Below are 25438 nucleotides of genomic sequence, written 5' to 3'. Positions count from 1 at the left end.
AACACAACTTAGCAAGAACATTTGTTTACAATGTATAAATAACTGCATTGTTAAACCACAAAATCAGTATAAGCAGCATATTGGATTTTTATTTTTCTAACAATGCCTGGCCCTTCATATTATCCAAGCAATATGACATATAACAGAGAATGATTAAAATATCTGTTCTGATCACATTAATGAGTCTAAAGTGGAGAAGGAATGAGTTACAGAGGCTGTAATTGCTTCATAGTTCTTTGGAAGTAGACCTTGTCTTCTAATTCATATACAGTATGTACATGTCTGCAGGATGCTCACAGAATGAAACCTTTTCTTCCCACTGGCTCATCACTTAATTTAACAGAACAATTATGTTTTGTATTTAGAGCTAATCTTCTAGACAGAAAAAAACTGTAATCCATGTCTTTTGTTGCCATTTCCTCCCAGCATTATCAATCAGTGTAACTTCTTCAGAACTAAATATTCTTACATTTGAAACTTGCAACTTCTAGGATTGAAGTTAGTTCTCAGTAAACATTCATCCCACATGCTTAAACTAAAGAAAATATAAAAACTGAACCTAAACATCATGACATAAAGGTTATACAACATTCAATTTGCATAACAAACTCTGTTAGAATTACTTCAAATTCTAGAAAACATCCGTAATTTTCCTTAGAAAATGTGTCGCCTGCTCAACAAAAAAGGGTCACTTTTATCATTCTCATTTTCTTCAAATCAGGCAGCATAATGGAAGTTATCAACTTATTTGTTAAGAACTCTAATCTCTTTTTGGTCTCGCAAAAGCGATTTCGCACTGTGAAGATGAAATTAAGAATTACATCATCTTCTTTTTGTCACTGAGTCAAGTCCAAGGCACACCAAATCCCTGTTTGAAAAAGTCACAAGTCTTGTATAATCATTAAAAAGGACTGGCAGATACTATTGGACAATGTTTTATCTGTGGTAAACATGTTATTATGACCATTTTATTTAGGAAGAAATATTAAATAACCAAATATCGATGCCCACTTGGGCTCAGTCCACTAAAAACACTTGTGCACATAACAAACAATCCCAGTGTGGATTTGCTTCTTGTGTGTGAGTCTCATTCTTTGGCCAGGTGAATGCTGAAGCCTCCACAGCATCTCCCGGCACTTGTGAGGAGGGGACGTACAATGATGTCCAGCACGATGTTCCAAAGGCTCTGTAGCCAGTGTGTGCCAATAAACATACACTTGATCCAGGGACCAATCACCCTGTCATAGAAAGAGACACATAGTGAAAATGTAAGACTAAATTTTAGGAAAAAAAAGTCCACATCATGTTCCTTATTGACATTGATTTCTGTATATATTTTATTCTCATCACGCTAGTTTTAGTTTGATATGTACAAGTTTTTTAGATATCTGTCTTCTGATGCATTGTCAACAGGCAACTGAAAGAAGGTCTTTCACTTTCCTGAAACCACAAGGTTATTATTATTTTATACTTTATTATTTCTTAACTTTGGATCAAATCAGGATATGAACTCTTGGTTTTTCTAGCTAATTCTAGTTTTGCTCTATTTATTTTACTAACTGTAACTTGGTACTTCTCAATTTATTTCACCACCATCTGTGTCTGCTAGGGCTTCTCGTTCCTTTCCAGCCGTTTCATAGTTCCTCTTTTTCCACACCACAGCATGCATCCTTTAACTGATTTACATTTCAACTTCCTTCTTAATATAAGAGAGTCAGCATTTTATTACAGTTAAATCAACATTACATTTGTTTTAAACCAAGAGGTTATTTTCCAAAACTACTCATTTAGTCTACTTAGCATTGTTCCGTTACCATTTTCCTTACTTACATTCATACATCATTCTTCTAAAATCAAAACCTTTTAGCTTCTTTTTAGCTCTCCTATCATACTGATGTGTCATGTTTATCTTCTCTTGCATCTTGGATTTATTAGCCAGATAATAAAGGGGTACACCAGCAATTTGAAGTCATTTTGTAAACACTTCCGTCTTTCCAACTCCACCTACAGATAGTAACGTAGGCTTTCAGTAATAAATTTATTGTGTCTAAGCCCTGATGGCATCAGGGTTATTTTTTCACACTTTGGAAAGCTCCTTCCAGAGCTACTGAGGGCATTATACAACTACAGGCTGAGTAGTAGCCTCCTTATGATGAATAAACTGAACATTAACCTTTAATAATATTAGTAGCACAGATCATTCTTAGAGTACTGTTTAATGTCATTATTTCATAATGGCATTTATTTTATGATGTCTTTCTTCATGACAGTGGAGTCACTAATGTCTGTCCCCTCACTTTTCAACAAAGAGAAAAACTGCATTTTTGCTCTCCACAGGGTTGTGTGTCTTTCGCTGACAATATCTTCAGAATGCAGCCTGCTGCTGCTGGATTTTAATTTTAATGCTAAATCTAAGCTCCTGAGCCCACCAAGCTAATTAGCTGCCTACCTATGTGTAGCCTTGTTAAGCTAAATAAAAGGGGAGGTTAGGTACAATGTAACTGTGCATTGTGTATTTATTTACATCAGCAGCCTCTAGTTGCCTGAGTCAAATTACTTTGGCATTGTTGTTGCTTTAGCTAACAAGAGCTAGCTGGCTAAAGTTTGGTAACAGGTGAGCCTGCTAAGAGACACAAGGGCACATGTGAGTGGCTGACACGTTTAGGGGGTGTAAACTGATTACAACTCCAATGTCATGTAAAGTGACATTATGGTGTTTGGGGAAAATGTCATGAAATAAAAACAGACTTTTTACGATAAAAAAAAAAATCTATAGTGAAATAAAAATGAAAAACATGTCATAGTGAGTCAAATTTTCATAATAAATTGTAATAATTGCATAATATTTTTTGTGTATTAATGTATTTTATGCTATTTATTCATATGATTATTTATTTTACAATATCTTATTTATTTACTCAATATTGCAGGCTTTCGGCCTCCATATACCACAAACAAAATTTCATTCACCCCCATTTTATTGGGGTGGAAGCAGAAATTTCAGGAATGTATATTTCAAAACCTGGCCAAATTAAATCCAATCTATTTGTGTGGCAAATTGGAAAAGATTTTGTTCCCTTAATATGTGGAGGAAGGCAGCAAGATCTAAACCTACCAGATGTGGAAGCAGCTAAGGAGTGCAAAGAGGAGACCAGAGATGATTGACGTGGGAATGGCCAGAAGCACTGTGACTATGCGGTAAACCCAAACCCTAGACACTTCAAACAGAGCATTGCTCCAGATCCACACTCTGTCCCCACTGCGCACAGACACCGGCTCAGCGATCACATCCTCAAACGTCACCTAGAGACACAAAGAGAAAGCGTCCTGATGCTACTGAGGTGAACAATTATGTCAGGTTTCTGCTTGGCTTGATTCACTTTAGACGAATAAGTTGTATCCACTGGAGGGCAGTGCAATAAGCCAAGCAGCTATGTTCTGGTGGTTTTGTGTGATTTTTTTCATCAGCATTACTGCATGCAACAAATGCATAAAAAGTCCAAAAAACAAAGTTCAGTGTTGCTAGTGTATAAGAATACAATACCTTGAGGCAGTCATTGATACCTCGGGGGTCTCTGACATTTAGTAGAGGTTTTGTATCACTGATTTCCACTAACGTAGACGTATGAATGTTTTCCTCGTCTTCCAGAGCAGGAGGGGCCCTCCACAGCGTCTGAGGTTCCTCCCCATTATCAAATTCGTCATGGTCACTGGAGTCCCCCAAATCGATCTCTACCTCCTCTGAATCTTCCCCTTTCATCATGGTGTCTATCCAAACGTGAAGAAAACACAACCCAGAGAGCAGAGTGGGTGCCTGTCACTTCCCGTAACAGCTCAGACCAAGGCCGCTGACTGGACCCCTCAGCTGGCTGTGTGCAGTGAGGTTATATTGGGAACGTTACAGTGCCCTGGGTGGTATTTGCAGATGGTCTTTCAAGTCAAGATCATTTTCCTGTGCTGTGGGAGGATAGAGAGATATAAATACTGTGAGCAGGGAGATGGTTCTGTATACACTGATACACCCTACTGGGAATGCATCACACATACAATATGAGATAGATCTACCAGCAAGATAGAGTAAAACAAATGAATAAATGAGTGCACATTATGTAATTCATATTAGAATATCAAGTACCTTATTGGTGTTACAGATTATATGATGGTGTGTACTTATGGTCAGTGATGGAATATTTTTTACTTAAGTAAAAGTATCAGTGCAACAATGTTAAGTATCAAAAGAAGTATATAAGGTAAAGTATATATAAAATGATTTGATTGATTGTTAATACTAATGCTCAATGCATAAGTAGCATTTTACTGTTTTAGCTGATAGAAGGGGAACTTTGGTGGAACTGCTAACAATTCATAGACATCAGATGCCAAGGAGCCCCAACTACACATTGCAGAACAATGCATTTTGCAATGCATTCAATGTCATAAGATTATCATGTATTTTAATGTAAAATGAAAATCTTAAAGCAACCAGTAACTACAGTACTGTGCAAAAGATTTAAGCACTAAAAGTAAAGTTTTAATAATGCCATGAATAGTTTTTATTTATCAGTTAGCTTCATACAAAGTGCAGTAAACAGAAAAGATGTAAATGAAATCCATATTTGGTGTGACCACACTTTGCTTATAAAACAGCACCAGTTCTCCTCAGTACACCTGCACACAGTTTTTCAAGGTCTTGGCAGGTTGGTTGTTCCTGCATCTTGGAGAAGTTGCCACAGTTCTTCTGTGGATTTAGGCATCTCAGTTGCTTCTGTCTCTTCCTGTAATCCCAGACTGACTCCATGATGTTGAGATCAGGGCTCTGTGGGGGCCATAACATCTTTTGCAGGACTCCTTGTTCTTCTTGTCAATGAAGATAGCTCCTCATGACTCTGGCTGTATGTTTGGGGTCATTGTGATGCTGCAGAATAAATTTGGGACTGACCAGATGCCTCCCTGATGGTATTGCATATATGGATAAACAACTAAAAGTGCCTTAAACCTGTGAACATCAGATGAATGTAGTAGAGTAAAAAGTACAACATTTAAGTATAAAGTAGCAGAAAATGGAAAACTCAAGAAAAAAAAGTACACCAAAATTGCACTCAAGTACAGTTTAAGTAACAGCATTCAGTTACTTTCCAGCCTGTTTATGGCTTAGTAAGATCATTTAACTTGAGATAATTGTTATTGGGTCAGTGTACTAGTTGATATGAAAGACAATACTGCCTCCCACTGGGCAATAATGAAAATTAAATCTCTTTTTTTTGAAATCACCTCTCTTCATTTATATAATCGGTTGTGCATGTGTGCCCCATTCTTGTGTTAACATTTAATCAAAACTAAAAGCTATCCTAAACTGTTATGGTATGACAACTCACAAATTCTGTGCTATAATTCTGTGCATTGCTGCCTTGGTGCTCTTTCCAGTTCATCAAAAGCAACAATGTGGAAGCACCACGAGATGTACTGCATGCTATCTCAGCATCCTCCACTAGGCTCAGATAGCATGAAGAGCATTCTCAGGTCTCTGCACTCTCTCATGTGTAAAGCATGTTTTGCAACATGCTTTTAAGGAAAAAACCTTTTCACCTCTGTCAACCTTTGGACCCATTATCCAGTCATCCTCGGTGCTATTAATAGGTCAGCTATGAATCCACTCACTTAGACCTTATCAGACTCTTCACAGCTACCTGTCAGACCTTTATCTCATGTTGCTCTCATCATCATCTTTACCAAATGATGTGCCGGTGCAGCAGGTGGCAATGTGATAATCTAATAAAATAATGTAAATATACTAAGAACCTCCTACAGAGATGTCCTCACCTCATACTTCCTCCTCATACTTGTTCTGTCCATTTGCAAAACTCAGTGATTTTAAGAGATACACATCCACATGTTTGACCTATGCACTTTCCTATTTCAAAAAAAGATCTGTGTTTCAATGACAAACTACTATACCAAGTATGTAACAAACTGTACAGCTGTTCAGAGTTGAGTATAAGTGAACTACTCTACCATGACCTGTGAACAGTCTCCATGGTAATGATCATTTCTGCCTGCTGGATGAAGACAGAGAGAGAGAACACAGTGTATTGATGACAGAAAGTTTCCTGTGTCGGTGCAGGAGACGACGGTATGCTAATGGGCTGCACGCCTCGCCAGATGGGGTTTGTTTGTGTCCGTGGCTGCACAGGTGGAGTCAGCAGAGAGTGTGAGTGAGTGTGTGAGTAAGACACATTCTGTATGTCGCAGCTCATCAAACCATGTGGTTCTCATGAAGACGTCACATGAATTTTGGGGAGTTTGTAGGACAATTCATAGGATAGCTGAATTCTTTTTTTTTCCGATTTTTCTGTAATTGTTGCTTTTCTTTGGTGAAATTCTGACAAGTTTTCCGCCTCTTGGCAATTTTGAAAAAAACATATTCAGCTGAACTGTCCATTCAAAATAACAAACAAATATTAGGATCATATTTGTTGTAAAAGATACAATTAACACAAAAGTGTATGTATTTTTTCATGATTCTGACTTCTTGAATAAAGAAAGAATGACAAAAAATGAAATAAAGAAATTAAATAATGAACCTTTATATATTTTGAATATGGTGTTAAAGCCCATGAAGTTTTTTATTTCTCTTGCTAAAGAAATATTTCTCTATACATTTAATAGTCATGACTAAGCAACCAACTGTCAAAGTTAAACTTTTGGTATAATTTATTTAGAGTTTAACACTCAAAAAAGCTGCAAATCTGTTTCAGCAGGAATGTGTGACTGTGGTTTGATCAGATTTGATTTAAAGTGGCCTGGCATAATGAGTCAACAACCCAAATATACATACAATTGTCATTTGCAAACTGAATATTTTACAACATATGTGATTCTAACAGTTTTGTAAAGGTGAGAAATGTTGTCTTAGACCAAAAATCTATGGCGTCAAATGAAGCTCAGGGGAATGAAAACATAAAAAAAGTACAGATCTGCTTAATAGTAAATAGTCGTCACTTGTTTGGATCTTAATCACATTCATTTTAGTGAGTGGAGGAAATATGTGTGTGTGTTTTTTTTAACCAGTGCTTTAATTTAACTCCAACTACAGTTCATGGCTCTGTTCTCAACAGCAGCAGCTTATGTGGGGCATGACAGTGTTCCTGCTCAGCACCTGTCAGTCCAGCTGTTTTCAGTACAATAGGTCAGACTGATTACTTGTTATGTCTAGTTGACAGTGCAGTCGCCAATCTCAGTGGTTCTCATCCAAGAGGAGAAATGTGAGAAGCATTCATGTTGAAGCACTGGATTCTCCGTATACAAGACACTTATTTTCCACAAAATAGCAGCAATTCATAGCTTAATTAGAAGAAGTGTTGTTGGGGAGCCTGTAAGATGTACACTTGCTTACTTGGATGTGGTTGAAAAGCTGTCATGTCGTATGTGTACATGCAGTTCTGAGGAAACTCATCCTGCTATAAACTGTTTGAGGGAAGGTTTGATGAAATAATGTGGCTCGGTCTGTTAGACAGCACCATCAATCACACCTTCTGCCTTTGATTCTGCAGGAGTGGCTTTCTCATTATCGCTGCCTGGGCGACAACAGAGGAGCTCATCAAGTTTAAAGTAAACAGACAGCGCAAGGTACAGCTAAGCACGCAGAAGAGCATTAGGTCATTTGAATACATTTACCATTAAGTACAGCCGAATAACAAACCGCACTCAAATGAGCTCAAGCCACGAATTCTCATTTTCTATAGCGAGTGGGCTTGTGTTTGATCTACAATGAATGTGCTTTGCAACAGAGAAGGACAGTTGATGTGATTGTCTTGATTTAATAAAGCTGCCACTGAAGTGGGAGGTCCTTCACTTTAATTAGCAACTTATGAAGACTGCTGAGGCTCAAATATTCATTAAAATGAATTGGGGTGATGAAACAGGTAGTCAGCTCTTTGAACTGTGTTTTCATCATCCCTATTGGCCTTTTTTCATATAATTTTATTATATACAGTATATCATATTCAAAAGACTGGTTACTAAAGTGTCTGAATTTTCAGCTTCAGTGGTCTCTATAGTCAACCTCCTGAGTGGAGAGGGGCTTTCATTTCATTTGATGTGAACTGAGTTCATCTTCGTTTTCCAAAATGGGACCATAATGCACAACATGTACATTATAGTGCATAGAGTTTTCTTTCTATTTTTTTTTCCTTAAGTAGTTTCAGGGTTGAATCAGCTCTTCACTGAAGATATTTGATATTTACATTGAGGGAAATACTCAAACCCAAGACTGAACCATTTAATCAGATTGAAATACTATAGATGTCTTGTTCATCATTTTATAGACATTTCTCAAAACTTCAGAAATATTTGGTATCTTTGGGATCTCCACTGAAGTTCTGTGGGTTTGAGCAATGTTTGGCTGCTCAGCATGAGCTTGTAATGACTGGCCGATCTAAATACAGTAGCTGAACACAGTAAATCATAGTATGGTTAATTAAAGTATCTATACAGCATTTAAGAGTGGACTAGAGAGTAAAGCCACAGCCCTAAACCTGTATGAAAAAATCAGCACACAACAATTTACCTCAAAATATTCCTTTTAAATAACACATTTTAGATTATTGTAATGACAATGATAAGGCATATCTGTGTATATGTGACTATTTGAGTGTGTAGATTTACGTGGGTGTAATTGTATGTGTACAGAATCTGTTTACAGCAAACTTCTAATCAAGTGTTATGTAATTTTTGTACGTTGAAATGCAGAAGGTACATTAACCCTTGTATTAGGGTGTGTATGTGTGTTGACATTCCCAATAAATCACTGCTTGTACTTGACTATATTTTATTATATTGGCTTTGCTGTCTATTATGAATGTTGCGCTTGCACTTTGCAGCAGTTACATGAATGTGTTTACAGTTTGAGACCATAAAATGGCACAGTGTTATCTTGCTTTTAACAAATCTGACTCAGTGTCTATGAATTACTTGTGTTTTTGGATTTCAGTATGTGTGTGTATGTGTGTAGGATGATTTTTCCCCTGCCTGTCAGTACGCTGTCTCGAACATTTGTCACTCCTCCCAATTGTTACAGTATATCTCAGCAACAAGCAAGGCAGGGGTTATTTTTACACGTCTCTCTATTTAATTTATTTATTTGTTTACTGATTTATGTTTATCTCTGGGTGGTATTTACAGTTACCAGCGCGTCTATTTGATGTTATCCTTTAAGTCTAATCTGTGTGGGAGACCTTCACGTTCATAAAATTGACTTAATTGATCGATACATGTAGAATATTAAGGATTCATTTGGTTTAGTAAAAATAAACTGCATAACCCATAATTTATGTCTACAGTATTTGACAAGTAGGTCATATTCACAGATAACTGTATGGTTTATCTGCCAGTGTACACATATTAAGAGGGTATTAGAGACAACCACTTCAGCTGTTATGAAATGGTATTTTCTCCTTATATAACCATGTGCTGACCGGGTTCAGTGTTAGGCTTTTTAATAAATAGACACATAGAGGTCATAGAGGTAAAAGCACAGAAAAAAGTGCAAATGCATGTACCATATTACTGATGCTTTTTTTAGTGCCCTGTAAGAGATGGAAATTTCTCTTTTACATTTTAAAGCATGTAGCTGGCACACTTATCCAAAGCAACTTACAGTGAGTGAGCTCAAGCATACTTTGCAGGACACGTGATGGACTTTTAATGGGGAGGCCGGCTGTTGATCTCATGGTTACAGGACAGTCTGATCATCCTTTGGCTGTCCCTTTAAAATTAATTAATAATTATGACTAAACAGAGAGTTGTGTATTATTCTCTGCTTTCAGAAGATATTACATTTTTGATGACACTTTTGAATGACCCATTATATAATTTTTTAACTGCCCTGCCCAGAGGATATATTTAAATCTACTGTGTACATATGGCTTACTAGTGATGAACACTACAGTAGGACTCACTGCTTACTAATTATGATTTACATAGATGACCAAAAAAGATCTGTATTTATTTGCACAATTAAAGCAATAGGAAACAACAACTTCTTGGACAAAAAGTGATGTGTCTCTTCTTTGAGTACAATAAATTAAGTCACTGCAACATAACAACATTGAATTGTGTGATAATTACTCATACAAAGAATATTGCTGCTGTATTGATATATCCTATAAAACAATAGTCTCCAGAACTTACAGATAATGTAAGAATTCATTGTCATTATCACTATCAGTGGATTAGAAATTAATTCTCTCTGAGATATTCATATGTGTTTACCAGATATACTGTCATGATATACTTTCATCATTACTATTCAAGTATAACATCAAATGTATGCTCATTCCTCTTTAATAATGCTGATGTACCAATTGCTGATGAAAAGTAACTTTGCTTTAGTAGCTATAAAGTGTTCCTTATGAGATTAGTAACTGTATCACCGCTAGTTTTACCACAAATAAAGTAACAATAATTTAACACCATTAGCACTCTGTTCAAGTACATCTTTAAGTGTAATATTTGAATAAAAGGAAAAATGTATGTCAAGTTTCAAAGACAAAAACTGAGTGTTTATTCTTGATGCTATTTTCTTAGCTTTTACTGTATGCAAATACAGTTTACAGACATATTGCAGACAGCCATCAAGTACTGTTAACCCCCATGGATCACTTGTTGCTGTAATAATCTTGCAGGCTATTAATCCAGTGGCACAACAGTGAGGTATATCTAACTGAACTCCTCTGGGATCTGCCCTGGTATCCTGAAACCAGTCTGCCCCGTTTGATCCAGAGTGCTTCTGGGACTGGATGTAGCAAAGCTTGCGTGCGTCTCTACTGTGCAGCTGGTCCTATGGAGGAACTGCAAGAAGTTCTCATGACCTGAGCCCTCATGGCTGGAGACAGCCAGCTCCACTGGCCTGGCTGAGTAGCAGCGTCTGAGTTTACAAAGCTCCTCCCTGATCTGCCGGTTAAGAAGCCCATAGAAAAATGGGTTGATAGCAAAGGAGGAATATGCTAGCCAGGTGACTGTTTCCTCCAAGTCATCAGGAATCTTGGGGGTTGCATCTATTGTCAGATGGAGGTGGAAGGCAAAGTAAGGCAGCCAGCAGATCAGAAACTGGCCAACAATAACCACCAGAGTGAGTGCGGCTTTACCTCCTCCAAAAGGCCGGTCACGTACAGTCCTGCGTGGGGCGTTGCGGGTTGTAATGATGGTAGTCTGGCTGTTTATTGAGTCAGAGCGGTGCTTCGGTTGGCTGTTTGTCCAAGAGGGCAAAGGTCCATGTTGCCGGGCAGCTACACGAGCCACCTTATATACATTACAATAGACAGCAAAAATCACAACTGCAGGCAGGCAGAAACAGGTGACACTAAAGAAGACAGAGAAGATCCGTCTGTGGTCACTGTGGCTCCAATGCAGCGAGCAGTGAGCAGCACTGATGGAGCTCAGGCTGCCGTATGATGGCCACCCAAATACAGTGGACAACCCCAGCACGGAGGAGGCCACCCACACCGTCACCATGACGCCTGCAGTCAGCTTCAGCGTCATCTTCACCTCATAGCGCATGGGGTGGACAATGTAGTAGTAACGCTCCACACTGATGGCTGTGATGGTAAAGATAGAGGCAGCTATGAGAATTACATTGAGGAAGACATAGACCTGGCACTCCAGCATAGTGAACACCACGCCAGCAAAGTACGGGGAGCTTGACACAATCCCGAGAGGCATGAGCAAGATGGCACATAACAGATCCACCGCACACAGGTGGCACACAAAGGCAAATTTCCTGAGATGAGGGGCTTTTATTACAACCACCAGAACAGCGGTGTTGGCTAGAACTGCCAGAACATTCAGGGTCACCATGAAAAATATCCCTGTCACGTCCTTGAAGCGTGTCTGCGGGTTGGGAAGGTTGCCCAGCTGTCTGCTGGGAGCTGAGGGCATCGGTGCCCAAATGGAGGTGCTGTCATTGTACTCTGGAGTCAAAGATGAACTGTTTTCCTCCATTATTCATAGTAAAGGTCTCAAAGTGCACATCTGTATTCCAGACCCCACAATTGTTCAGCTATCAGCCGAAGGATCCATCAGACATCAAAAGAAATATTCTTGACTCCTGTGTTGAAGAAAATAGAGTCAATTAAAACAGGACACTTAACATTTATGGCAAATTATGTTCAGTAAAGACTGCATTGAATCTTTAAAGACACTGCTGAAGACAATAAAACAGCCATGACAGATGCTCAAAGTTATAACTAGCAATGTTACTTCATCAATGTAGTATTGTACTTCCATGAAGTTGAGCAGAGGCCCAGATATCCTGACTTTTAGTCTCTAGTATGGGTCAAGCTTCAAGATCCTACATTTCCCATACTGCAGCAACACTAATAATATTCCTTTCTTCCTCTACATCTTTCAAATCCCACTCCTCAAGTTTGTAATGTTGTTTCCGTGTCCAAGCTGACATTACTATGATAAGGTTACTGTCTCAGATCCCCCAGAGCCACAGAAGACATTAAACAACTGCTTTTTCAGGTAAACTTATTGTCCAGTCCAGTTTAATGGTAATTATAAAGGCACACATAATACTCACTAATGTATCAAAACAGAAATTAATTAATACCTAATTCATACAGTACTCTTTATTCTTAATTATTCACTTCACCAATAATGACTGATATCAAATGTGTACGTATAATCATAGATCTTCATACAGAGTCATAACCCTCAAGAGAACACATACCTTAAAGGTATTGGCAAGTTAATCAATAACTGTTCACATCTGTGGGAATATTTAAGAAGAGATGCTCTCTCTCTCTCTCTTAGTGAGGGAGGGACATGCTCAATAGGAATAATTTATGGAGGACACCCTGTCTCTCCTCCATCCGTCCCCATCCTTTTGAAATGAAAGATAATGAGTGTGCTTGTTTTAGCCCAGCTGCAGGGAACCAGCTGCATTGATTAGTATGTGTTCAGTGTCACCCTGCACTGCACCATCAAAGAGTAAACCTCTTACCAGGAGAGGTCTGACCCTCGATCGCTGGGCAGTTTTTTACAGAAAACAACTGGCAAGCATTGACTGAATATGTATTGCATACATACTGTAAATTTTTATTGAATAAATAGCAGCAAATATCAGTAGTGAAATGCGAAAAATTAAATTAAAACATCCTTATTTCAATGCATACACATTATTTCCTCCTCTTTGTGTTGTCCTGAAATGTGCTTCTGCATATATGTATCTACCCATCTTGTGCTCATAATTAGGTTTTTACTGTGGAGGATGCTGTGTCCTAAATACATGCGCTTGCTCGCTGCCAGTGATCCACTGATGCTCTCCCCTGCCGTAATCTTCTCTGGTGGACAGCTATTGGCATGCCACGTTTGCAGCGAGATTTATCCCCAGGAAGGACTAGTGAATGTACATTCTGCATAGGTATTATGTAAGGGTGTCCTTATTTTCATCATGTTCCAGTTGCAGCACAGCATATGTTACATCCTTGAAGTCCACGTTTTACCTCTAAAATGGGATGGTCATTTTCAGCCACTAGTCACTGCGCTTAATTGAATTCTCTAAAAGCTTAATTCATTATAAAAAAATTGCAATGTATTTTTAGATTAGCCTCTGTTGGAGTTTCTCTTTGCTGGTATGTTTTCAAGTGGAAAAAAACAGCAAGTCATTTTCTACATTATCACCAGGAAGAGGGAATTGTGCCGGTCTTTTAATCCCTCATAAAGCTGTACAGTGAATTTCCATACAGGGAAACCCCTTAATCCCATCCTTTGTGATGACCTTCTTATTTTTTATTGTTAATAACCAACTTTGTGTTGATATATTGCAGTTGATCACCTTTCATTTTATATTAAAAAAAAGAAGTAGGCATTAAAGATTTGATCCTTTTCAGCTACTAAATATGCAATTGTGATGTAGTAAATTAAACATATGAAATTGCAATGTGAATTGCGTGAATCTAGATATGTATTAGCCACAATTACACTGAAGAATAAAAAAAAGCATATTGGATGAATTGCAGTATATTTCCATTATTTTATACAGCAACATTTTGATGTAAATATGCTGGTATTGTACAGTAGTACTAGAGTCCAGTGAGAAAATACCAGGCCTGATCCTATCCAAGTACAGCAAATATGTTAGTATCACTCCATGTATGATGAGTTGAAGAATCACTGTTGTATACAACACTTTTTTTTGTCTAGTTTGTTATCTCTAAAGTTAAAAGTTGAAACTCTTTGTTTTTTGCTTTGGAATGGAAAATGGAACTTGTGGGTCACGTCTATGCATTCTTATTACAGTGAAACAAACAAATGTACACTCTGTTTTAGTCATTGAACAAGCTGAGCCTGCCTACAATATGTTTTTACAGATGAAATAATTTTAGGGATTTAGATTTTTTTAAAATCATTTGCGCCTGCCATTCTGATTGTGTACACCAAGGTATGATTTGTAACACTGACCTTAAATTTTGGTCCCACATTCCAAAATACTGGTATCTCAGTATTTTGTTAATAATTCTCAGGCCTCTTATTTATTTTACTGTGATTCCCAAACATACATGTATATATATTAACAGCATTTATATTCCTTTGTACATGATCTCCACTGACAACCATCAGAGCTGGATATAAACAGAAAGATCGTCTTCTTACTGCATAACCACTCATTTAACCCAGGATAACCAATTTAAAAAAAAGCTTACCAGGCAACTCTTTTCATTTTGAAAACTGGCAGTGGCTTCTCCAAAAAGTGTTCCTCTGAGTCTTCTTGAGTACAGTACTTCCAAAGCATGTTGATGACTCAGTCCTTGAAAAGCATCAAACTCAGTGCTCAGGTGTTGTTACCAGAGTTAATAAGAGTTCCGGTCCAACTTTGATGGCTCTATCAAGAACTGTGGTGCCGTGTTGCAAACCGTATATTTCCCAAAGACACATGGACGAGCCTCAGAAGAGGACCCCGGGGAGGGCTGATACTAACAGAGAGAGGTGATGTGCTGGTGAGTCCACTGAGACAGAACAGCTGGCTTGAGGGAAAGGAGGGGGAGGAGCCGGCAATAGCTGATTGTTCAAATAACATCTTTCAAGAGAAGATGACTCTATCAAACCGCCACCCACTGACATTAACCATGTCACACAAACACATACTCTTTTATCAGTCAGTATGTGGCAGTGACTGTCACACACTGTCCACTGTGCCTCTGCCTTTATAAATGCTCCTCTATTCTCTCCTCCAGACACTGATGTATTAGTTGAATTTGCTCAATTCATTCAGTTTTTCTTTGATTTGAGTTACTTTGTTTTTTGATTTTAACACCTTTATATTACAGCGGTTCTATAGCACTTGCAGAAGAGCATAAAAATAGAGCTCAGTGCTGACATCTGTTGGTTGTTGGGAAAACAAAACTGTATTCCCATGAGAGCATATACTGTACTTTATTGTGCTGATGTAAGAGAGGGTCCGAGTAAAGAAAACAGAGGGATATCAGTTCCTAATGTTTATTGGCCCTTACGTAATGAAGCACAACAAAGAAGTGATGTAAGAGATGTTGTGGAAGCAGGAAGATTGATTATCACTTACAACATATTTTGAAAAAACAGAAAAAAATAAACTATTCTAGAAACACATCACTTAGTGAAATGTACAATTTGTCATGAACAACAAATTACATCCTTATTTTTCAAACATTTTCAATTGTCCTACTTTCACACACACACACACACACACACACACACACACACACACACACACACACACACACACACACATACACACACAAAGGCCAGTTGATTGAATGCTTGACAGAGAACAACTTCACAAACCTGTGAACTTACACTTACTACCTCAAACACAGTAAGTTAACTTAAATAAAAACACCGTTGTTTTTAACCTTCGCCGACTACACACGTGACATTTTATAGTGCTGTTCAACTGCTTGGTCTGGTCACCAGGTTAAACTCAATTTAGACACTTTTCTTACATATGAGAAACAACAGGAGTTGTCAAAGTAAAAAAAAAGTAGAGTTCTAAAAAGTGTTAAACAACAACTGAGTTCAAGCACTAGATTTCTATACTGAATAAACTACACGTGGATTAAAAAAGGCAACCTGTCACACATTTCTATCAGTCATGTTATACTGGTGAACAACAGACAAAGGCAAAAATAAACTTTCCCAGACTCAAAAGGCTTTACACTGAGACTCCTTTCATATCGCTGAATTTTCTGGAAGGAGTGAAGCATCTTGGCAAAAGTTTTGATCAAGAATAGATTTGTTTTCAGCTTTACCCAACCCCAGTCTCTTCTTCAATAATTTGTCCTCATTATTTAACTTCGTCCGGATTGCAGTTTTTATTTGACTGCCATCTACACCAAACTTGTCTGACACATGATCTGAAAGAAGACACATGATTAAGTTGTTATGTCCATTTTGCATGATCAAAGTCAGAAGTCATGAGCTGCAGCAAAGAAGGTCTGTGTGCTTCAAATGTAATAATATTAATGCTGTTCTCTATATCTTACCAATAATGCTTCTCAAGATATCAGGTGGGAGTTGAGGCTTGTGGCAATCTTCTCCAGTAAAACTGTTCCTCCGGCCCTGCAGAGAGTGTGTGGCCAAAGTTTCTCTGTCAAAAAGCATCATCAGCAGCGCGGAAGTGTACTTCTTGTAGTCTGCGATCTCTGCGATGCGCTCATAAAGATTTTTTGGTACTCGAAGGTTCTCAGAGAGATACAGGAAGTTGTGATCATCCTGAGGGCAAATAAGAAATATGTTAGCTCCAAACATTTTAAGATGCATTCATGTCTGGATATGACAATACGTTTATAAAATTGTCTACTACTGGTGAACCTGAGCTTAAAAACAAGCTTGGAACGGACATAAAACTCCTAGGATAACAAAATTTAAGTCAACTGAGAAATCTTTCCAAAATTGAGCAGTTATTAGAAGACACAGAAGATATATGAGCCCTGACCTCTGGGATATTATGAACCGCTCTCATCTCTGCATCAGGCTCTGCCAGGAAAGAGATAGATGCATCGTCTTGAGAGTTCTGCGGTGCAACTGCCGCGTCACCTCCTTGGAGAACGTGATCAAGAGTGACTCGCAGTTCATGCGCCGTGTGCCTCATCTGCATCATGAGAGTGTTCATCTCTGCACAAAGGGTCAAATTACTTTAGAAATGCTGAAACAGTAGCAGGTATATTCATAAAATGGTTAAAATGATTTATGATGATGATGTTTACAGACTAGGCTCAGGGCTGTAGCCAGGATTTTAGAAATACTGAGTTCATGAGTCCAAAGTCCCCCAGGACAACCCTCCCACACCTTCAACACTCTACACGTCAGTAACTGTCACATTTTATTTTTTATCTAACTGTTTAATTAAATGTTATTTCAAAGCCTTCTCTACACTTTTTATAGGTTATACATTTGGTGTAGAATACTAAACCCCCTTTTCTTTAATGTGGTAACACTTTTTTTTTCCCTGAACCTGTAATTTCCCAATAATTTCCCCTGAAGTTTCCTTTGAAAAAACTATGTAAATGCACTGAGTTATAAAGGAATGTCCTTAGAAGAAAAAGAAAAAGCTCAATTTAAATTCAGATAAACGTTAATTCATTATTTATAAATTATTGGGGACTTCATTTTCTAAATATGTTAAATTAAATACACCACTGGAGACAAATGTCATATTTTTGCATGATCAGCTGACCTGCTGTGCACTGGATAAAAGACTGTCTACGTCACGTTAGCAATTAATTAGAATTATTTAATTGGACTTTAACATGGTCTCTATTTTCCCTATATTAGTATTGTTTGTTATTTAACTGTTTATTCCTAGAATGTAACTCCTCTTTACTTTCATTAAATCTGCTCCCCAAGTTTTCAGGAATGTGTCAGAGGACATGACCTCAGTGGTAGCTACAACCCCTAAGGCTCTGTTAAAAATGAATCACATACAGTTTTTAGACTGAGTGGTCTTGACAGTTATTTTCTTCAAGCATATCAATTAATAAATGAATCATCTTTCCACCCACCTTTCAGCTCTCTCAGCTCTCTCTCGGCCAAAATTCGACATCTGCGTTCATATTTGAGTTGCGCCTGCAGTTGCTCTATTTTCATGAGGAGACTGATGGTGTCTGTTCTGATACCTGGACTTGCAACATTTTCTTCATCAAAATCAATGGTTTCGTGCTGCCAAGTGAGAGGATATCGGGTGAACAATTGGCATATGTGGAATGGAAACAACATTTTTTTTTTTTTTGCACAGTTAGTAAAATCTCTCACCTCGTTTTTGGGAAAAGGTGAGTAACTGGACTCTTCAGCCAACGTGTACTTATCATCCGCTGGATCACCGCCAAACTCCTGTGTATCGGTGCCGATCTTCATCATCTTCACTGGGGGTTGGGATGGAGACGCTCCTGCCCCTTTCTTTGGTGGCATAGGTGTAAAAAAAACAATAATCTAGGGAGAGCAGAGATTTGATTATCAATTGACACATCAAGGCTTGTTTTTTTTTCTGCTTAAGATGGAATCAAACTTTGAGTCAAACTTTTTTTTTCAGTCGCTTACTTGACTGTTTATTCGAAACTATGCCATGTGAGATAAAAATGAAAAGTTGCAGTTCACGTTGCATCCCCCTCCCCCTGCCTCCTCCTCCACCCCTCCTTCCAGCCCCCAGCTGGAGCCACTGAGTGACACAAACTGTCTTCCAACACATTATCATATAATATCATGATATTTAATGTTAGACGGTTCAGAGGAGCCTCACCTGACCGTTCAGCTCGACTTCAGGGATAAACTGTCACGACTCTCACTGAGGACAAAGACAGCGCAGTAAATGGAAATACTGCGTAGTAGAGGAAGTAGTAGTACTACTGCAGTAGTACAGTACATAGATCCTGATACAATTACGGCTAATTTTTGTCAGCAGGGCAAAACGTTTGTGGTTAAATATGTGTGAAATACAGGTCCCATATTTATCTCTTGCTATGTATGGTGCACATGTGTAAAAGATTATTGTGTGGTTTGATTTAAATTTTTTACAATTATGTGCGGAACAAAGATGCGAAAACTTCTTCCCCGAGGGAAGTATTTTGGCCCAGTACAGTTTCCTGCTCATCCAAATTCTTGATTTGACCAATAGAAATTCAAACTTTTAACAAAAGGCGGGATATATGCTTTCAGTTGTGGATATCAACCAATCAGCGTCTGTTATCGAATGCTACTTCAACTTCCTAGTTCGGTTGCAGTGCACCCATGTGGGTTCAATGTTGACTGGTTTGAGAAAGTTGAAGCGTTAACTCTTAACTCCGGTTACCGTTTACTTCGAAACGCAGTTCTGTCGCGTTTCACCATGTCGTCTTTTTTCATAAAGAAAAAAGAAAACCCCAAGTTAGCCAAAAAGGGTACAGCCGTGATAAAACGAAAGGTAAGTGAGCTGGATTGTTAGGTAGCACGTTAGCTAGCCACCAGGTTGGCAAATACTAAGTTACTTACCGGTGTTTCAGTAAGTTAACACGAGTGACCGTGTTAACTGATGTAGTTGTCGTGGTGACAGCGGCAGTTGTAAATACGAAAGCCTTCAATTCCCTTTAATTGAATGTCCTTTTCGTTTTACATTAGGTAAAATTAAATGGTGTCGCCAACAGGACGCATCACATTTCTTCACTCATTTTTCCTGAAATCAGTCTTTTCAAATGTTAGTTTGATAGCAAACGCTGAATCTCGTGGCAGTCTCCAAATTGATGGGTCACAAGTTAAACAGACGGTAGGCTAGTCAAACAGGGTGGCTACTGGCCCTGTGACCACACAGTTTACACAATATTTAGCCACAAACTGTACTTTAAGTGTGTACACAACGACAAAGCAGGTTAGTTGGTTTAATATGGGCCACTTTCTGATTGAGGATAACTGTATAAAATCCCAAAGTAGGCTAAGTTATAGCTGCACTACAAAGTATTACTATGCCACGTTTTGTTTCCCACATTATAAGAAACATTACGAGAGGTGAATGCTTCTTGCTGAGCACAGTTTAAGTTACGTAAATGTTTAGCGTAGGTAATAAACACAGATATATTGATTAAAGTAATATTGATAGGTTTTTAGGACACCTACTTGTTCTGTTCGTGTTAACAGGGTTACTCGTTAAACCGAAACACCTGCAGGTTTTGTTTGTTTTAGACACTAAAGGAAAATGATTGCATGTCTTTACTAAACCCTGTTTTTTCACTCCTGCTACAGAATGACGGGGACTCTGGAAAAAGCAAAATACAAGCCAAGAAACCAAACTCCAAATACAACGAAGAGATTTCCAGCGACTCCGAGACAGAGAGGTACATTTCAGATACAACTCAGAGTTAAGCATTGATAATTGGCTTTATGGCCCTGAATTATAAGCACACAACTAACCCATTATAGTGATTAAAATGTTGTCGGTGGTTGTTATTATACAGTCCTACAGAGCCCAAGAAAAGGCCATCAAATGAAGTTGTTGAATATGACGAAACCCCACAGGAGAAGAAGCTTAGATTAGCCAAACGTTACCTTGAACAGCTTAAAGAAGAAGGTAAGCGTCTACTATCCACCATTGAGAATTGCCATTGAGGTTTAACATTACAGTCTATGCTTGTATGTATTCATTAAACATTCTTGTGTCTATCAGAGGAAAATAAAGCTGAAGAAGAATCCTTTGAGACAGACCTAGTTGCTGGAAGACTCCAAGAAGAAGTGGTGAGAAGTGTCTTTTTAAAAAGTATATAGGGAGTAAATGCAACTTTTGGTCATTTCCCCCCTTACTTTTCATAATCCTGTTTCTGTTCACTGTGGCCATATACCCTTGTTCTTTTACAGTTTAGTGTAGTCTAGAGCTGCAATTATTAGTTGATCCAAAGAAAATTAATCTGCAACTATATTGATAATCTGTTTTTCTTTGTCATATATGACAGGGTGGGTTGCAGGTCAGGTTACATTGAGGCTGCCCAACTCTCTATTTGTTGGAGATCGTTGGGGCCCCTCCTGTGTTTTTTAATTAAAGACTTCATTGTCTCCATAATTTCTAAGACCAACCTTGCACACTTGATCTTAGAGACAGTCATTTATTTTGGAATGGTTATGTAAGATCAGTTACTGTAAACAGGTCTATGTTATTGATCTTGTGTATGTGATTTCTCCTTAGCTTGAACAGAAAGGAAAACTTCAGCGACTTATTGCCAAAGATGTAAGTATGAGAAATTTCATCTCTTAAATCTCCGCTGCGTGCTCAGTGTCTTATAAACAAACTGGCTTTGATTTGACTTTCTTTTTATCTGTCTTTTAGCTCATTCCACCAGATCCTTCAGAGATCAGGCTGTTAAGAGGACACAAGCTTCCAATTACCTGTCTGGTGATCAGTTCTGATGACAAGTTCATCTTTTCTGCTGCTAAAGACTGCTCCATCATTAAATGTTAGTATATTATGAGGTCAGAAAAATATGTATTAAAATTTCCTCGTAGTTGGCTGTCTCAATTCAGTTTTTTTTTCTTAAATCTTCAGGGGATGTTGAGAGTGGGAAGAAACTGCGTACAATACCTGGTGGAAGGAAAGGTACAGAGGATCGCCATGTTGGACATACAGCCCACATCCTGTGTATGTCCATATCATCAGATGGAAAATACTTGGTGAGTATTCCTCCTCAAGCAAATTAGTAATATTTCATTGTCCACAGTTGCATGTGAACCAGACTTGGAAAAAGTGTAACGGCATCAACTTTTCTCAACATCTTTTTAGGCCACTGGAGACATGAACAATCTGATTATGATTTGGGAAGCAGAAACATGTAAACACCAATATAAATTCACAGGACACAAAGGGCCTGTGTCGGTACGTTCTCAGTCTTTATCCCACAGTTTTTATCTTGACAGTTGTGTAGATAGCAGGCTTGTGGTCCTCTTGTGAGTAATATCAAATGCTTTTTCCTTCTCAGGGTCTCTCGTTCAGGAAGGGAACCCATGATCTGTACAGCGCCTCTCATGATCGCTCAATCAAGGTGTGGAATGTGGACGAGAACGCATACGTGGAAACTCTGTGAGTAACTTACCCAAACTAACATTTATCTCACTGCCCAAGACTAGGCTTTGTCTCAAATGTAAGAATAAAATGAATCTCCACAGCTTTGGGCATCAGGACGCCATCACAGGACTGGACAGCCTGAGCCGTGAGCGCTGTGTGACTGCAGGAGGACGGGACCGCACTGTGAGGGTGTGGAAGATCGCCGAGGAGTCTCAGCTAGTGTTCCACGGCCACGAGTGAGTCTCTGTCTGTCTGATTCTGTATTCTCGCTTGTCGGCACCAGTGAGTTCAGATGTGTTGGTTGGTCCGTGTATAAGCACACTGAAGTTAAAGTAGAAATAAGTCTTTTTAATAAGTTTTTTTTTCTTTGCTTTTGAGTTAGAAGTGAAGGGTATAAGAATGATCAAACAAGTAATGAGGTGATAAACAAAAAATCTAAAGGATCAGTGCAAGTTTATTTAATGTAATGTAACCAGGGATCATTATGTTCTGTGTTTAGTGGTCTAGGTTCAGGTTATTTATGCTTGTAATAATTGATGCAGAACCTGAAATGGACTTTGTAGAATTAATTTCTCAACAAAAATATGGATGATGTATCTTCAAATTTCAAAGCTATGTTTATTACTTGAAAGCAAAAAAAACCCCTTTATAAAGCATGTACAAAGAAATATTGATACAAACCAAAGTACAAAAAGTTATTTCAGGTGACTTGTACTGTATGGTACAGGTTTCCAGAATATGACAGAAGGAAGTATAAAGTTGTTGTTGTTGTTGTGGGGATTTTCTGTAACTCTACTTTTTAGTTTTTTCCATGTCCAAATGCTTTAAACATGATTTCCCCAGGTGGCTTAAGATTTATAATGAAGCATATAACTTTTGGAAATGAGAATAGTTGTGAGTATTCGAGTCTCCATTCATGGCAAAAAAAACCCCAATAATTTCTTGTCCTAATATTCAATCTACAGTGTATATGTCATACTGCTACTATGAGCTTACAGAAAGACAAACGTCATCTATTCTTTTTTCATTATTCTCGTTTCCCCCCAGGGGTTCAATTGATTGTATCCAACTCATAAACGAGGAGCACATGATAACAGGAGCTGATGACGGGTGAGGCATGACTGGAACTTTTTCAACATATATTTTCCAGGATCTTGTCGTGCTCACAGCTTCATTCATGTTTCTCTTTCATGCCCTCTCTCAATTTTCTGACCGACCTCAGCTCCGTGTCTCTTTGGAGTGTCAACAAGAAGAAGCCTCTCAGCACAGTGAAGCAGGCTCATGGTTGCCATGGCGATGCCGGGCTGGAGCAGTCTCACTGGGTAGCTTCGGTAGCGGCGCTTCACAACTCGGATGCTGTAGCCTCAGGTGCCTCTGGCTGTGAGAGTCGTCTTTACCCAATTTTTGAATAACACACACATTTATTATGTGCAGGACACATTAATGAAACCTTTTCACAGTGTATGAATGCAGATGTCTTCAGTATAATTAACACATTTCTTTATTCCCACACACTTGCACAAGTACACCAGTGGATTTATGTTTATCTGTACTTATCTGTGTTATGATATAAACTAATAATGACTCTGCTGTGCAGGTTCCCACAACTCACAGGTGCAACTGTGGAAGTGTGGGCAGCATTACCGTGGGCTAGAGCCTCTGTTCAGTGTGCCAGTGGTAAGCTCTAAACTGGTCCTCTTTTGTTTAAAATATATCAAATTTAATTACTACATCTCCTCAGCTAAGAATGAAATACTGCCAGATAACAGTTGCTTCCTCCAAGTGTCTCATTACGTCTCTTCCTCTACTTTCTCTCCCAGCCCGGTTTTGTCAACAGCCTGAAGTTTTCGAGCTCTGGTCAGTTCTTGGTGGCAGGAGTTGGACAGGAGCACAGGTAACTGAACTAATGTTTCCATAGAAACTGTCCGTGGAGTTCCTGTTAACCGTCAAACATTAGTGTGGGGTCATTATCCAATGCATTAAGTCTCCACTAGATGGCAGAGTTAATCCATCTCAGCTTTAGTCACAGGTGAAAATACATTTCACTTGTCTCAGGTGCAGCCTCATCTGAGTTTTCTTGAAACATGTGATAGTCTAGGTAAATTAAATGGCCCACGAGTGAAACAATAACTGTCAATTGAAGAAAGCTCAAAAAAATTGGAATGTAATATGTATTAGATGTTAGACAATCTTACACTTTTATCAGATTTATATATGAAAATACAAGTGACTTGTAAAGAGGGATTTTTATTTATTACAGCATGCAGTCGATACTCTGCTCCAAATCTGCTCCATACCAGAAAATTAATTAAACAGTTGCTGCCTGGTACACCATATTTAATTTTTTTTTTTCACTTAATGGCCATTTTTAAAGGTGTTAAATATAGCAACCAGAGCCGACAATCTGAACATAACCTGAAGGCTAAAGTGACTCTAATAATTTCCAGGAACAGAATAGGAGTTCCGACAACCACTCTCATCACGCCAGGCTGGAGCTGAATCCAAATTTGACAGCTGAATACATGATCTGTTTGGATTTGTGATGCTGCACAATATTTAAAATATCAGGATGATATTTGTCCTGATTTGATTGACATTAATTCACTTTGTCACATGACTGGTAAACAAATGTTTGAGGTACTGCTGGTAAAGGATAACTAGTATGATTTTTCGATGTAGACTTCTTCACCACTGCTAGTTGTTGCTGGATCAGTTTGAAACATAATTTCAGCCTGAAGCGGCAAAAGAAAGTGGATCATAAAACAAGCTTTTATCTCTTTTTCTCTTCTGTTTTTTAGATTTTCTTTTGAATTCTGTGTGATGGTAATGATCTCTGTTTCTATCCATTACCTCTTATTCTCTGTTCATGTTTGTTGCAGGTTGGGCCGATGGTGGAGACTAAAAGAGGCCAAGAATGGGATCTACATTATTCCTCTTAAAAGGAAACCTCCTAATCCAGAATAAGACAAGATGATCAAAAAGTGGATTTATACGTTTCTTTTTTTTTTTTTGTAAATTAAAGGTTTAAAAGCTTTGAGTGTAATGTTTTTGTTTATCCATCAGCATAAGTCTTATTTGTAAAAAAAAAAAAAAAAAAAAAAACTTGCAGCTGTGGTTTTGTTTTTAAATGCACCAGCACTGTTCACATAAGTGAAGGAATGACTGGTGTGCTGTGTCTGGATTGGACCAAGTGAAAAGAGGCTGTCTTGTAGAAGTTACCACATCTTGTCCAAGCTGACCAAGACTGCTCTCTTACCATCTTATGATTCAAACTTGTGTTTTTAAACTTATTTGTTGTTGGGTTTTGTTTTTTTTTTAATAAATAAGCTGCTGAAAGTGTCTGCTGAGAAGAGTTAGTATCACTTTTGTATGAATCACCACAGGCAG

At 38.2% G+C, this 25438-nt stretch overlaps 4 protein-coding genes across 6 annotated transcripts; 1 reads left to right on the top strand and 3 right to left on the bottom strand.

Annotated features, from left to right (window-relative positions):
* Window positions 1–63: 63 nt before the first annotated feature.
* Window positions 64–3894, bottom strand: zgc:172270 (uncharacterized protein LOC100136849 homolog). Its single transcript, XM_044350001.1, has 3 exons — window positions 3545–3894; window positions 3116–3303; window positions 64–1238 (listed from the first exon to the last, which is right to left on the bottom strand). The coding sequence occupies exons 1-3, from the start codon at window positions 3761–3763 to the stop codon at window positions 1088–1090; spliced, it is 558 nt and encodes a 185-aa protein (XP_044205936.1). The 5' UTR covers window positions 3764–3894; the 3' UTR covers window positions 64–1087.
* A 6190-nt stretch (window positions 3895–10084) lies between these two features.
* Window positions 10085–14966, bottom strand: si:ch211-213o11.11 (probable G-protein coupled receptor). Its single transcript, XM_044349697.1, has 2 exons — window positions 14706–14966; window positions 10085–12103 (listed from the first exon to the last, which is right to left on the bottom strand). The coding sequence occupies exon 2, from the start codon at window positions 11995–11997 to the stop codon at window positions 10717–10719; it is 1281 nt and encodes a 426-aa protein (XP_044205632.1). The 5' UTR covers window positions 11998–12103; window positions 14706–14966; the 3' UTR covers window positions 10085–10716.
* A 518-nt stretch (window positions 14967–15484) lies between these two features.
* Window positions 15485–19070, bottom strand: LOC122980071. Of its 2 annotated transcripts, none has more exons than XM_044347774.1 (6): window positions 18773–19070; window positions 18289–18465; window positions 18039–18195; window positions 16973–17151; window positions 16521–16749; window positions 15485–16391 (listed from the first exon to the last, which is right to left on the bottom strand). In XM_044347774.1, the coding sequence occupies exons 2-6, from the start codon at window positions 18442–18444 to the stop codon at window positions 16207–16209; spliced, it is 906 nt and encodes a 301-aa protein (XP_044203709.1). In that variant the 5' UTR covers window positions 18445–18465; window positions 18773–19070; the 3' UTR covers window positions 15485–16206. The 2 variants fall into 2 exon arrangements, with proteins under 2 accessions (XP_044203709.1, XP_044203710.1); XM_044347775.1 differs by lacking the exon at window positions 18773–19070 and adding an exon at window positions 18574–18649.
* Window positions 19071–19208: 138 nt separating this feature from the next.
* On the top strand, window positions 19209–25088 carry rrp9 (ribosomal RNA processing 9, U3 small nucleolar RNA binding protein). 2 transcript variants are annotated; one of them, XM_044347766.1, is made up of 15 exons: window positions 19209–19432; window positions 20245–20336; window positions 20457–20569; window positions 20666–20733; window positions 21179–21220; window positions 21320–21446; window positions 21536–21660; window positions 21770–21862; window positions 21966–22066; window positions 22153–22287; window positions 23099–23161; window positions 23274–23419; window positions 23649–23728; window positions 23872–23945; window positions 24931–25088. In XM_044347766.1, exons 1-15 carry the CDS (start codon window positions 19223–19225, stop codon window positions 25013–25015), a joined length of 1554 nt encoding a protein of 517 aa, XP_044203701.1. In that variant the 5' UTR covers window positions 19209–19222; the 3' UTR covers window positions 25016–25088. The 2 variants fall into 2 exon arrangements, with proteins under 2 accessions (XP_044203701.1, XP_044203700.1); XM_044347765.1 differs by having other exon boundaries at window positions 23274–23431.
* Window positions 25089–25438: the final 350 nt, after the last annotated feature.

This window comes from Thunnus albacares, chromosome 4, assembly GCF_914725855.1.
Source record: "Thunnus albacares chromosome 4, fThuAlb1.1, whole genome shotgun sequence".
In the NCBI taxonomy this organism is placed as follows: domain Eukaryota; kingdom Metazoa; phylum Chordata; class Actinopteri; order Scombriformes; family Scombridae; genus Thunnus; species Thunnus albacares.
This window is presented reverse-complemented; position numbering and strand designations above follow the sequence as displayed.